This window comes from Lonchura striata, chromosome 10, assembly GCF_046129695.1.
Source record: "Lonchura striata isolate bLonStr1 chromosome 10, bLonStr1.mat, whole genome shotgun sequence".
NCBI lineage: Eukaryota > Metazoa > Chordata > Aves > Passeriformes > Estrildidae > Lonchura > Lonchura striata.
In genome coordinates, this window is record NC_134612.1 from 16,679,693 (window position 1) to 16,694,432 (window position 14,740).

General features: G+C 51.1%; 1 protein-coding gene across 1 annotated transcript in view; it reads left to right on the forward strand.

Annotated features, from left to right (window-relative positions):
• Positions 1-6,065, forward strand: part of P3H2 (prolyl 3-hydroxylase 2) — a 62,599-nt gene extending 56,534 nt beyond the window's left edge. The window contains exons 9-15 of the mRNA XM_021536785.2: positions 1,969-2,096; positions 2,580-2,675; positions 2,768-2,918; positions 3,428-3,545; positions 3,707-3,782; positions 4,687-4,827; positions 5,848-6,065. Of these exons, the coding sequence (XP_021392460.1) occupies positions 1,969-2,096; positions 2,580-2,675; positions 2,768-2,918; positions 3,428-3,545; positions 3,707-3,782; positions 4,687-4,827; positions 5,848-5,940 (803 nt within the window). The 3' untranslated portion in view covers positions 5,941-6,065. The remainder of the gene's footprint in view (positions 1-1,968; positions 2,097-2,579; positions 2,676-2,767; positions 2,919-3,427; positions 3,546-3,706; positions 3,783-4,686; positions 4,828-5,847) is intronic.
• The last annotated feature ends 8,675 nt before the right edge of the window (positions 6,066-14,740 follow it).

Genomic DNA, 14,740 nt, shown 5'->3' on the forward strand with positions numbered 1-14,740 from the left:
TGTAATGCAATGGGTGGTAGCTCTTTTTGGGGAATTTCACAGCTTTCCCCAGCCCAAGTTGTGTAAAGCTGCTCAGTGTTTGTTCAGTGCTGTTATCCCTTCTCTAGCTGTACATAAAATAGGCAAATACCACAGGAAGATACCAAAGATCTTGTTTAAGCCAAGAGCTGGTTGAATTGTAGTTACTGGCCTGTTTGCTGTTTATAACCAAGTAATTCCAGAGTCCTTCTTTCTGTTTTTATTTCTTTCTGTGCTTTTATTCTAGTTTACTTAGAATGTTTTTGTTTACAAAGAAAACTGAAACCATCAAAAAGAAACTGGGATTTTTTTTCCATCTAACTGCTGCTTTCTCTGTTTCTTTTTTTCTCTTTCTCTTTTTACTTGGAAAAAGAAAAGGCCGAAAGAGAAAATCTATTTTATTTCTGTACTCTTCTGTGCTTCTGTCCTTCCCCCCTTCCTCATTTCTGCCAATTCACTCCCAAAAGACCAAAGAATTCCTCAGTTTTTTAGGGTGTTTTTCACAGAGCACAGACACGGGTCTGTCTCTCTGCTGGTGCTTAGAGCAGGCAGAGGCAAGGAAAGCAGGTGGGAGAACACTGTCAGTGTGGGACAGGGGTTCAGTGTCCATGGCACAGAGCTGCCCCATTAGTTCCTTGGGAGGAACAATAAGAAATGTTGGACGTGTTGAGGGATGCCTTCCATGTTCATCCTTCATGTGCTTATGGCTGGGGAAGAGCAACAGCTGAGCTGGAAAACTCAGCCCTGTGTTGGAGCATGCCAGGAGTTTGGATTTGAGACTTCTGATTCCGATCCAGCTGCATTTGCAATAAGTGTGGTTATCAAGCACAAAATCAGCACAGTGAACACCAGAAACATCCCATATTTTCCATTTGCAAGAAACCTAACTCTTTAGAAATAAAGCTGTGAGCTAATGATGGGGCTTGTGGAGCTTACGTGTCCTCCATAGGTCAAGGAGACCTGCCAAGAGCACAGTTTTGACTCAATAGACAGGAAAAGTTGACTCAATAGACAGGAAAAGTAAAAGTTGCAAAAGCATTGTCACAGTTAAGTGTCCTTGTACCACATGGTGGGAAGAACTCTGCAGCTCTCTTTCCTCTATTTCCTTGCTTGTCTCTGACAACAAATAATTTTCTTCACAATTAGATGTATTACATTTTTCTCCTGGAGAAACATTTGGTTTAGGCTTTTATTGTTACCATTTCTTTCCTTTTCTTTCTTTGATGAATGCATGAAAGAGGCTTCAAAAGATGGTGGTTTAGGGACCTTGCTCTGGTTGTTTGATCAGTCAAATTTGATGGGGATGGATTGAAACCTCTGGTAAAAAGCTTGCAGGCAGAGGGAGGCAGCTCAGAGGCAGGATGTGAGGGATGGCAGGGACAGCCATGGCAGCTCCTCTGCCTCAGTGGAGGAGGATTATCCTGAGAGTTCTCTGGCTCACCCACTCCCTGCCCTCCTTCTTGGAGGAGATCAATGCTTGCTGCAAGCTCAGCACCATGTGAGGTTTTCTCTGTGTATGGCAGGCAAAAAACATGGATGTTGCAGAGGGTGGCTTTGCATGCCAAGCCAGCAGCATCCACAGAGCACAAATGCAATGGGAACCTACACTGGTGTTGACAGCTGGGCTGGAGAGCCAAGTTAGCCACTGTCCCTGTCTCTCCCTGTGTCCCACTGGGGTTTGGTGTTTCCAGGCTGTGGTCCCTGCACTTGCAAGGCAGCTGTTGAGAAGGTAGAAAATGCTGATGCTGCTGCATAAAATTGATTTCCTCTCCTTGTGTTCCCATTGCTTCTGTTTCTTTTGTTACTGATGGGAGGCCATACTCTGCTCTCTGCTGTGGAGCTCTTGGCCTGTCAGCACAACTGGGTGACTTCAGCCAGCCTCCAGCCACTGTAAAAGATGTCAGCAAGGCCAGGGCATGTTCAGCAGGATGGTTTTGTGTTTCTCCTTAGGGGGGCCTCTTCTCTACAGTGACGTGAAGTTTGTCTACAACTCTCAGCAGCTGAATGGCACCCAGCGAGTGCTGCTGGATAACGTCATCTCGGAGGAGCAGTGCCGGGAGTTGCACAGGGTGGCCAGCGTGAGTGGCAATGGCCCTGGGCTGAGTGACAGCTGAATGTGTGATCAGCCTCTGGAGACCATGGGTTCATGCCTTGCTGAGTGTTACAGCTGATGGCAGGATGCCTGTGGAGAGCAGGTGGATGCTTGTCCCTAGTGCACACCCATAGCTGCAGCACGGGAGCTGCTGCTCCATCCTGGGCTGCTGGACAGAGCATGTGCAGAAAGAGCTCTTTCCCCATGTTATAACAACCCCAAAGGAGCCTTCTCATTCACCATTAACTGAGCTTGGAAGGGACTGAGGGTGCCTGAACATCCCCAGTTAGGGGGTGGGTGGTTGATATCCTGTGCTCACAGAGAGCTGCAGCACCTTTCCACCCCAACTCACCTGGCCCAGTGAATGCAGCCCTGGGGGGATTTGGTAAGAGGGTGCCATGTACATCCATTGCAGATCCCTCTCTCCTGACAAACCAGTTCACCACTCATCTGTCTTCGTGTTTTCCAGGGGATCATGTTGGCTGGAGATGGTTACAGGGGCAAAACCTCCCCCCACACCCCGAATGAGAGATTTGAAGGAGCCACTGTCCTCAAAGCCCTCAAGGTACAGCTCCCTCCTCCTTTTTCTCCTCTCCTGTGGCCTCCCTCCCAGTCTGCATGTGACACTGACCTCCCTTTGCCCCTCTCCTTGCCCAGTATGGCTACGAGGGCCGTGTCCCGCTGAGGAGTGCCCGGCTGTTCTACGACATCAGCGAGAAGGCGCGCAGGATCGTCGAGTCCTACTTCCTGCTCAACTCCACGCTCTACTTCTCCTACACCCACCTGGTGTGCCGCACCGCGCTCTCCGGTGAGAGTCGGGGTGGCAGAGGAGCAGGGAGCATGGGAGGGGTTCAGCTCTCCATGGGGTTTATGAGCTCAGAGTAGCTCTGTTTTGCTTAATGCTTAAACTGATGGCCAAGGGCTGGGCAAAGTCAGCATCCCACAGCAGCAAAAAGGGGGCACTGCTGTCCCCAGAAAATTAATTTCTGGGATGTCTCTTGGTTTTCATATCTGCAACTCTTCCTATTTTCTCCTCCCTTTTCTCTTGCCTCCTATTGTCTGTCCCTTCTCCTTTCCACTCCAGCCCCAGCCCTCCATCTCACTTCCCTGCAGAGCTGTGCAGATCTTGCCTTTTCTCCCCAGCCATTAGGATGTTGCCTTTCCTCCCCACCCATTCCTTTCCTCTTCTCACCTGTGAGCACCACCTGGAGTGGGGTCAGGGTAGTCTCCCACCCCATGATGGGATCCCACAGAGCATAGCATTTCCATCTCATCCATCCCTTCTCCTTCCCCCTTCCTCCACATGGTCCTGCCTAGGCCAGCAGGAGCGCAGGAATGATCTGAGCCATCCCATCCATGCTGACAACTGCCTCTTGGACCCCGAAGCCAACGAGTGCTGGAAGGAGCCTCCTGCCTACACCTTTCGGGATTACAGGTAGGAGGGAAGGGAAGGAATCTCTCTCGGGACTTCTCTCCCTCTGGCTGTCCCCCACCCATGTCCCAGTGGAGCAATGTGGGATCTGTCCAGGAGATGGGGGTCAGCCTTGAGACCTCCCCAGTGCTCCCCTAACTGGGGTTTCCCACTTCCTTCCCCAGTGCCCTCCTGTACATGAACGCAGATTTTGAAGGTGGCGAGTTCATTTTCACCGAGATGGACGCCAAAACTGTGACTGTGAGTTGGTGCTGTGGGCCAAAAGTGTTCCTCAGCAGTCCATGCTCAGGGCTCTGGGCTTCTCTGGGCAGCCTGTGGCTCCTACCTTGCAAACAGCCATACAAAATCGTGCTGCAGAGGTGCACAGACCATCTGCTCCCTCCCTAGAGGCCCCAAGAAGTAAACCTGTGGATTAGGGGTTCTCCCCACCCCCAGTGCAGGCAGATGGATGGCTGGTAGTTGTCCCTGGCCTGGAGGACTGCTGAGCTGCCACCCCATCTTGTGGTCAAACATGAACTGGTGTCTCCATACAGAGGCAAGTCTCTTGTTCCAGAGTGGGTCACAGTGATGGACTCTGAGAGGGATGTGACTTAGGCATGAGCCCTCACCTCTGTTTGGGTCCATTAAGGAAGCTGTGCACCCACTCTTCTGTGGTTGGACAGAGGTCTGGGCACCATGCTGGGGTCTCTGGAAAAGCTGGAGAGTAGATTGTGTCTGCTTAAGTGCCTGAGGGTTGGTTTGGTTGGCAGTTCTGTTCCCGAGGTCCTGCAGGACACTTGTCGACTCTGCCAAGAGAAGAAAGAAAGATATTTCACAGCCATGCCAGGCTTACACTGGACCTCCCTGGAGGTCCCTCATGGGCCCATTATGCCATGGCCCCATTTTGCTCTAGGTGGTGAACTGGAGGCTTTGCAGAGACTCCATGCCATTATGTCCTTTCTGCACGATGTCTGCACAGCAGGAACAAGCTTCACACCTCCCTGTTTACCCCACACATTTTGCCAGCCGTGCCCAGAGCTCTACATGCCCGCCCCAAACAGCTCATCAGGTGCTAGGGTGATGCAGAGGGATGCCCAGGGAGGTCCCAAGCCCTGGAGCATGGTGAGCAGTCCCTTGCCAGCCTAGCTGTGCTGTTTCCCTGCAGGCCTCCATCAAGCCCAAGTGTGGGAGGATGATCAGCTTCTCGTCGGGCGGTGAGAACCCCCACGGGGTGAAGGCGGTCACCAAAGGCCAGCGCTGCGCTGTGGCTCTCTGGTTCACCTTGGACCCTCTGTACAGAGAGCTGGTGAGTCCCTCCATCGAGATGTCAGGGGAGTTGGGGCATACCCAGCATCCCAGAGGAACCAGGACCATCTTATTTTCTGCAGTCTCAGTACATCTGTTTTTCTCCCATTATAGCCCCCACAGCAGCACTCCCACAAGCTGGTTGCCCCAGGACAGATTTTTCCTGCCAAGTCCTGGTCCTGGTCACCCTGGGCCAGTGGGGTGCAGTGCTGGGTTGGGATGCTGAGTGGGGCATGGAAGGGCTCCATGCAGGGCTGGGCTGGCCATTTCTGACACCTAGTGGCAGCAGCCTGATGGATGGGAACTCCTCCAGAGCAGCTCAGGGTGCTGTGTGAGTCCTGCTGCTAAGTCCTCTCACAAGCATTTTGGCAACTTGAAGTCCATGGCTCTGGGCACCCAAGATGCCTTGGAAGATCTGGGCTGTGATGCCTTTCACCAGGCACCCTCCACATTATGTTTTAGAAAGCTGATGTACCAGCCCCTGCCTCCCATTGGTAGCAATTCTGCTTTGTAAAAATAAAAGATACAAGACCGAGCAAAACTAAATGCAGGGAGAATGCAAAACCCTCATTCCCTTGCCTTGTGATGGAGGTGGGCTGCAAGGTTTGGGGAAAAGTTTATTTTAAGACATGCAATTCAGTGTCTCTTAGTCTTTTTGCACTAGCAGAAATTCCTCCAGGCTTGGTGCCTGTATGGTAGGAGATCAGTCCTGCCTGGGGAGCTGGAAATCAACAACAAGCAGAGGGGACAGGAGGAGGGTGTGCTGTGGCAGTGGCTGCTAGTGGAGTGTGGTAAGGGAACTACAGAACATCAGCTCTGCCCCAGCCACTGCAGCCTTGCAGGGAGGAGGGAATCAGGCATTGAGGTGGAATCCCAGGATCTCCCCATCCTCTCACCTACTCTGCTGGTTCTGGGATAACATCCTTGCTGTGTGTCCTCCCAGCAGCCTGAGCCTCACTGAATTAGCTGGAGCAGGCACTGAGGCTCTGCTGTTACCATTTCTTCCCTTCCCCTCTTTCAGGAACGAATCCAGGCAGATGAAGTGATTGCAATGTTGGACCAGGAGCATCGAGGACCCAGTGAAATGAACATCAACCCAAAGGATGAGCTATGAACTAGGCCAAAGACTTTTTCTATTAAATATTTATTTAATATTGTTAATCTTATTAGAACCCTTCTATTTTTGTACAGAGATGGTGTATAAATTAACAGGTTAATATGATTGTGGAATTCAAGGAATGCCTCTTCTGTGTTTAGCACAGCTTTTGCTGGAACCCTCATCCCTGTGCCAGCATCTCCTGGTGGGGCTGCCTCTGCTTCCAGCATTCCCTTTTTCTCTATAACTTCTCAGGACTCATTCAGGCCCACTCCACCCCCTTGGAGAACCTGTTGGTTTTGGTGGGTTTTTTTTGTTTGTTTGTTTGGTTGGTTTTTTTTGTTTTGGTTTTGTTTTGTTTTGTTTTTGTTTTTGTTTTTTTCTTTCTTGGCCAAAAGTGGCAGCTTCTCTTTAGCATCTGCTGGAGAAAAGTCTCAGGTGTCCTAATGCACCAGTCTTTCTGCTCCTGCTTCCTGCTGAGGGAAACTGGAGCACAAAAACTGGTGTTATGACTGTCTCTCACCACTTGAAATATGCCTTTTAGGGGTAAAAAACAAAGGAAAACCCAAGTCCTAGCAAAATGGAGATTTCTCTGTAGCCATGTGAAGCTGGTGTTTGGGCATGAATTCTGAGCAGAGCTTCTGGAAATCAGCTGCTGAGCAGGGGCATGAGCTGTGCACAGGCAAGAGGGAATGTGATTTGCAGCTGACTCTGGTGAAATTGGGTCTGCCACTCATGTTCAGTCCCTCCTCTTGCTGATGGCCTGGGAACATGAATGATGCTGCTTCATGCATCCTTTGAGCTTCCAGCCCAGTCTGCTGCTGGTAGAACCCAAGGTTTGTAGTCATAATTTCTGGGTCCCTGTTGGAAAGCAGCTTAGGAAGTCACAGTGCCATGGTGTTGGATGGTCATGGTGTAGCTCTGCACTCTGGATGTCCTGGCTGCATCCTCCCATCCTGGCAGTGCAGAAGCAGCAGTTGTTCATGGTGTGCTATTATCTATTTGCTCAGAGTATTTCTGACCCAGCCTGGGGATGTTGCAGTGAAAGCAAGTAGTCAAGTAACTGCTGTTAAGCCAGTAAATCATTCCTCCCCAACCATTAAATTTAGTTCTGTGTGTGGGATCAGAGCAACCCCTGTCTCAGTCAGAAAAGGCACCGAGTCACAGGATTTCTGCCTCAGACATAAGGGCAGTTTTATTTTGACCCAACACCTGCTTCTGCTGCTGGAAGGTTTCAGCAATCTTCACTTGAAATTACTGCAAGGCTGCAGTCTATCAGAAAACACTACAGGGACCTTTGCTGGAGTTCACATCCTTGAGCTGCTTTGCTGAGCTCCCTGCTGCATTGACTCTTTCATCAGTCTTTTTCTGCTCCCCTCTGCCAGTTTTGGCATTCCCAGGACTTAAAATCTGCAATAGAGAATTGTCTTTCCTTTTTGCTCCTGTAGCTTGTGCCTGTTCCCAGGCTCAGAAGCCTCCTCTTCCCATCCAGTCACTGCAAAGACTGTAGACAAGGATTGTCCTTCTATAGAGACTTCCTCAAAGTCCTGGGCAAGATAAAGGAGAACTCTGCATCTGGAAAAATAAATGCCCAGACTGTGAAGAGGGAACTATTACCACCCAGAAAATGCTGGAAGAGTTATTTGCTGCATCTCCTCCAATGCTGCATCTGCAGAGGAAAAGGCTCTGGGCATTCTTAAGCTACCATCATTACTTATTCCTTTGTTGTTATCTCCCTTCCTCATGGAATGTTGAAAAGATGCATCAAGTTGGCTCCCCAAAGAACTGCCCACAGGTTTCTGCCTTTGAAGAGCCTTCCCTGCTTAAGTGCCTCTTCTGTAAATACTTAACTCCATCCCGCTTTTCAAAACAGCCAGAGGAGAAGCTAGGGAGAAGAAGGGGAGGGCAGCTGTTCACTTTGGAGAGCTGACCCCCATTTCATTGTCCCTCCACGTGCACCATGTGTCCAAGGCTCGACTCTGAATGTTGCACCTTCCATGTGGGCCTGTGCTGCCATCCCCCAAGGAGCATTGCCCAAGTGCATCCTGCAGAGCTGCCCCTTGCTGCAGCCCCAGCCTTCCCAGGGATCCCCCAGCTGGTTCGGCTGCAGGGAGGTGCAGGGGCTGGCACAGGTCATGATTGGTTTGTTGCTGTGGTGGTTAGCCAGAGCTGTGTCTAAATCCAGGGAAAATAAACTGAACACATCTGGGCCTGTCTTTGTCTTTCTTCAGTCATATATTAGAAGGAGAGACTGAGGAATTTGGGGTCCGCTTCATGATGGTCCCTGTGCCTTTGGGGTTTCCTGCCTTAGACCTGAGCACAGCCCCCTCTCCATGCTGGAGGAGCACGGTCTGTGTGTGCTTTTGGCTGCCTGTCCATCCGCCTTGCTGTGTGTCCAGCTGTGCAGTAGCTCCCTGTGCACTGCTGGGTGCTCAGGGCCACAGCCACCTCGGGTGGAACAGTTCTGCTGCAGAGCCACGGAGCAGCCTTGGGGGATGCATCACTGCAGGACTCGCTGCAAACATGCCCCAGGAAGGGAGAAGACTCTGGGCTGCCTGGGCCATGCCTTTCACCATGCTGCTCTGCCAGTGAGACCTGCTGGCAGCCTGGGCCATGCTGAAGCCAGGAAACGTGGGAATGCAGTGAGTCAAAGGCACTTTCCCTGTTTGTTTGTTTGTTTTTCCAGCTCTCTGCTCTGGCAAAGTCTGGCTCAGAAGTGGATTTGTATTTCTGCTGCAACAGCAGAGGTGGGTGCCAAGTTTATTGGCACTCTGTAGCCTCACAGGAGCAAGTTGCAGAACTCTTTGGGGTTTGCACCAAAATACAACATAGGTTTTGTTGTATCCAAGTGGGATGGGTTGCCACCAAGGTGGCTTGGACTGAGAATTGATTTTAACTCTTGGATTTGATATAGGGGCCTGGCATCTGCCAGAGTTGTCAGGGTCACATCCAGAGTGCCTGCAGAGTACCTGCATCCCTGCTAAAAGAAAATTGATGACAATACTGAATGTATACACTCCTCCTTGGTCAAATATGCCCCAGGGACAACCTGGTACACTTATATTTTTTGTTTCTTCCTACTTCAGTTCATGCTGTTAATCCTCTCCTGACCTGCCAGTCTGGTAATTGCTGCTTCCTAAAGCCCCATCATGAAGCAGCTCTCCAGGGAGGCAGTGCCTGCAGTCACAGCACTGAACTCAAAACTGATGTGCATTTCAGAGCACACCCAGGCCAGCCCCAAGGCTTGCCCACCAAAGGGAAGCACAACCCACTTGTGTGTTGGCCATGTGTTGTACATTCCCCAGTTCTATCACCAGCAACAGGAGCCTTTTGGTGATGGAGGTGGTTGAACCATGCCTTAGTTCCTTGTTCACTCAGCTGTGCCCTCCCTAATAATAATATATGTAGAGTGGGATTAGCAGGGTTGATTTATGACAGCCACTGAGGGAAAAAAAACCAACCTACCATAAAGGAAACATAATGGAATTTAAAAGTATTTAAAACAACAACTGAGGTGGTTCTATGTGTGTGTGCGTGTGTGTGTTTGGGTGTGGATGTGGTTTTGAAAGTGAAGCCTGCATGCTGTTAATCCATGCCAGGGGACCTTTACTCCCAAGGAGATTTGTTTTGCTTTCATGTCCAAGTGGGCCCAAGCCAAGTTCCCTCACCCCTTGCACAAAGCTGCTGCAGGTTGTGGGGCCACTGGGGCAGCCTGCTCTGTGCCACAGGCATGTCTCAGCAAAGGGAAGTCCATCCTATTTCAGGACAATACAGATGAAATGATGCCTTCATTAAGGACAAGGCTGCACTTTGCACTCAGGGAAGCAGCAGCAGAGTGTGAAGAGCCAGTGGCAGCAAAAGCACCAAGGCGTGGGAAGCAGTGGCTAACAGGAGTCGTGACAGCCCAGCAAGGCACCTGGTGGCTCATGCAGAGGGTAGGAGCATGGAAAACACCTTGTGTAAGTAAACAACCTCCAAGAAAGGCCAGCAGAAAGCCTAAGGCTGAGTCCCCTTGGGCTGTAAATGCCTCACTCCAAGTGGCTGCTGAAAGCTTCTCTCCAGCCAAAAGCTCACCCCTGAAACCTCCCCTGAAAATACGACTTGTGGCTACTAAAAACTTTCTGAATCTATAATCAAGGCTGAAATACTTAAAGCTCTTTATGTTCAGTGGCTACAGGCTAAAGGAACCTGGACATTCCATAGGCATTAGCCTGAGAGACTTTCTGAGGCATTAATTTAAAGCAACTGATCCTTGCCAAAGTTCTTGTGGAGGCTTAGGGCCATGTGGATAGTCAGTCTTCCACAGCTCCACTGGATGATGACCAATCCCCATTGTGTCCAAGCTAGGCTATGGTAAAGTTATGGAATATTGTGTATTTAGTCTTCTTGTATGTCTTCTTTATTTCCCAGAATCTAGACTGATACCCCCAAAATACAGCAGCTCTGATTACCCTGTGAGACCCACTGAAAAAGTTGTTTCCTCTTGTCCACACCCTTGCCCAGCCTGAGGGAAAAAAAGAACAAAACACCTTGCAGTGAAATAAAAATGGGCTAATCCTGCTTTGGGGAAGAATTATAAAAAAAGAGGAAAGAAGTATGTATGTCTTTTGTTTCCACAACTGCTCCTTATGTCTACACCCCACTGTAAAAGCCACCTTTTCCTGGGGGAGGTGTTCCTGCTTGTCTGTGCATTCCCTGCCTTCCCTTTGGGCCTGGGGCTCCACATGGACAGGTCCCAGAGATGTCACTGGGAGCAACAGAGCTCCCCAGTATCCCCCGGGAGCCCAGCGTGTGTGGGCCACCTGACCATCCCCCCAGTGGAAACTGCTGTCTCCACAGGTCTAGAGGATACCATGGCCAGCCCAGAATTGCTTTTATCTTGTTTTAAACACATGGTGAAAGCTGGCACTGGGTTTGTTCCCTTCTCATTTAGAAAAACTTTTGTTATGCAGAAAAAAAAAAAAAAAAATCATAAATGTCAGCAGGTCCCAACCACCTGGCCAGCATCCAACCCCACCAGAAATAACTGCAGCGTACTAGAGAAACTTGAGAAAGCTAAACAGGTGACTCAGAGAGCTGCCTGGCCACCCTCACCTTGTTTCTGGTTGAAAGCACCCTGAATTTCAGGGGAGAGGGTCCAGCCGTGGTCTGGGGGCTGTGGTGGCACAGCACAAGGGCAGGAGCTGCAGTGGGTGGGAGCTGTGCTGGGGCTGTGCTGGGAGAGGCACTCTGGGGGCAAACACAGCAGGCTGGTGAGCAGACACACTTGGCAAAGGGGCAAGTCAGCTAATGATTGTTTCCAGGGATGGTTGGATAATGAGGATGGCAATTCTAGTAGGTATTTCCTGAAGCTAGCTGAGCAGGGCAGGGCAGGGGGAATTTATATGAACCCAGTTTAGCTTCTCCTTTATTTGTAATGAGATTAGCAGCAGAGATGGCAGGGAACCCTTGCCTGCTGCCCTGATGGGGTGAGCTGATAAGCACCTCCTGCCTGGCCTTGCATGCCAGCCCAGCAGCTAGGTCACAGGGGGAAAAACATCAGGGAAAACCACCCTTCCATCACACAGGGCCTTTTTGCAATGGTCCTAAGCTGAGGGGTAAAATGCTGCATAGGACTGGCCAGCCTGATCCTGGCAGTGCCAGGAGGGGTGCTGGCATCCCTGGGCAGTGTCACATCCCCTCCTTGCAGTGCTGCTGCACCCCATGCCAGCTGAAAGCATCGGGTTAAAGGTTTGTCCCCTCCTCACTGCTGAGATATGAGGCTACCACTTGGCCACCAGTGTGCCTTGGGCAGCCCCAGTGCAAGAAATGAGAGTGGCTGATCTGACTGCATTGTGGCAGGAGCTGTGAAGAAGAGTGACTGCCCTGCAGAGCATCTCCCAGCTGCTCACAGTGCTGTCACTGGAGTGTAGCAAAGGTGGAGAAGAAGCTGTCTTATCATTTTGCCCCCCCACCCAGAGAGGAGAATGTGGATCCCATGACAAATTTTGAAAAACATCTGCATAGCACTCATGACAAGGTCTGTTCATGGCAAACCCAGAGCCACCTCTGAGTGTACATAGCCTTAAGCAGGGGAATTTTGTCTGTAAAACCACTGAAACCTCCCCACCTGTATTTTAAAGACTTGTATTAGTTACAACAACCAAACACATGTGGGCCAAGTAGCCCATCTCGGGCAGAAGCTCCAGCTTCTGTGGGGAACCTGGCTTATCCTTGCAGGGCTCCCTGCCACCACTGGGCACATCTGAGGTGATGGCTGAGCCTGGTGTCCCCTTCCCCATGTTGTCACTGGCTGCATTGCCCCAAGCCTGTATGTCCATGAAAACCATCTGTGGTGACATGCATTTCTCACTCAGCCCTTTTCAAATCAACCTGTGCCCATAGCCCAGGGGTGACCAAGCTGCTGTAGGGGGCATTTTTCCAGTCATGTGGTGATTGTGGGGAGCTGCTCCCACCACCACACAGGAAAAAACAACCCACCAGCATCTTAAAACCAGTTTGCAGCCCCCAGGCACCTGGGGGTTGTTTGTTCAGCTCCTTTCATTTCAACAGTTCATGTGAGAGGCTGGGAGCTGGCATTCACTGCTCCTGGGGTGCCAACTCTGAGATTGTTTTATTTGATTTGCCAACCAAAATGGGTGGAAGGGTGGAGACTGTATTTTCCCCTTTATTTTTGTTTTTAAAAAACCCTTCTGGCCCTGGGTGAGGCAGAAGAAGCTGAGGAGTTTCACGTCTATCTACTCTGTGACAGTTACCTGCCTACAGCACAGCCTGGCTCCTCCAAGCAGAGGAATTGGGTGTGGGTGGATGGCTCCCTGTCTAGGTGGGGAGAGCTCTCAGCCACTTCCCACAGCATTTTTCTCCCCACCAAGCACGCTGGAGAAGGCTGTCGTATGAGCCCCTCCTTCCTTCCTCTGGCCAGCGGATCAAAGGAAAAATGAAGTCAGCCCTTGGCCCTGGGAGAGGATGGGGCAGGCTGTGAACTCCTCAGCAGCAGTGGGGCGATCACTGCTCTCATTTTGCAGAGCTCAGGGAAGGGGTTTGTCTCTGAAGTGCCCAGGGAAATCCCTGAGCCATGTGTGGTTGACACCCTGAGGTGCTCTGAGCAAACAGAGAACACCCATCCCCACCCCAAACTGTGTCCCAGACAGTGACTCTCAGGGATGGGATGTAGTGCATCTGGACTTTCTCTGGACCCTGGCTGCACTCTGTGCATCCCCAGGTGACTCACAGGGCCCTCACAGCATTTCTGCAAGCACAGCAGCCCAGGAGGGTTTTTCCATCTCGCTCATGGCTATGAAGAGATGGATGTTCATGTGCATCTTGCAGAAGTTCAGCCACGAGCAAATGATGTGCCGTGCTCTTCTGTGCCCGGCAGCCTGCCAGGTCCACCCTGCCAGCCACAAACCCACAAGATGCTGCCACAAGGCTTTTCTGGCATCTTGGGCTCGCCCACCCTTCTGGAGCCTGCTGAGGGGCTGCGGGGAATGCAAACGTGCCTGCACCAAAGGCAGGTGCTGCAGGGATGAGAAATCCTGGCTGGTGAGCACACACCCTGCCCTGCTGGGCCGAGCCGTGCACATCCCTCCCTGTTTGCCTCGGTGCTGCCCCTGCAGCCACGACCCGCACCCTGCTAATGAGCTTTAGTTCCCCTTGAGGTGGAAGATGCCACATCCTTTCTCCCTTTTCACACTAATTACACTGAAACCAAAGGGGAGATGCACCATACCAGGAATGCTACCAAGCCCGTGAGTCCCTCACCCAGCGGGATGAGGTGGGAGCTCCTGATGGCACAGGTACAGGAGCCAGCAGCCAGCCTCCCACTCCTCTTGCTCAACTGCTGGCGCCACCAGACAAAAGATAACAAACATCTCTCCTGCTCTTGTGATGGGCCTAGCAGCAGAAGGAAATTTCCAGGTCAGAAGCTCCTGCTGGGTAGCCCGTGCTCCAGGCTATGGGGAAGAGCTGCAATCCCAATTTGCTCCCCCTGTAAGCACTGCATGGTGCTGCGGAGACCCACGTGCTGCACACCCCAGGCACTGCCTGGGGTTCTCCCCTGCTGCCTGCAAACTTCATCTCACTTCCAGCACCTCCATGCTTCCCAAGAAATGACATGGCTGCTGCTAACTCCTTCTAAATACCTACAGCTTCTGGAGAAAACCCAACAGGACATTTTGTTTTCCCTTCCTTCAGTAGCTCTGCAAGCCAATGGTCACCGTTGCCAGGCCACGGTAGTCTGAAGGCAGCTCTGCCTTGCAGGCACACTCGGTATAAACAGGGATAAATGCACCAAAGGGATCATCCTGTTCTATCCTGGGAGGGGAAAAGGGCAGAGTGCTGCCTGGGAACACAGGCCAGCTCTAGGAGCATCACCTTGACCTTTTCACTCCCTGTCATGCCTGGCCCTCCCGGTCAGCCCTGCTCTTCTCTCACTTGCAGGGGGGATGCTCACAGACAGCTACCGCAGCATGAATGGGAAGAAAATCAGGCTTAGGAAATTTGCCTGAATTAGTATAAATGTCTGTCTTGGGCATCCTTTTCTGCAGCCTCTCTGGGTTTGACTTGCCTGTCTCACCTAGCTGAGAACCTTGTCAAAGCCATTCCAGATGCCTGGCCTAACCAGGCTTGCAAGGGTTAATCTGTGTGTTCCTTGGGCCCAGCATCACCTCACTTCAAATGGAGATGTGAGGCTCAAGAGCTACAGTTTCTTTACAGTTAGATTCTCTCCATGGGCTTCATCTCCTGTGAAACACCCTGCCATCTCTTCTGCTTCCTGGCTGTGGGGGCACTACTACAAAAACAACAACAAAGAAACAAA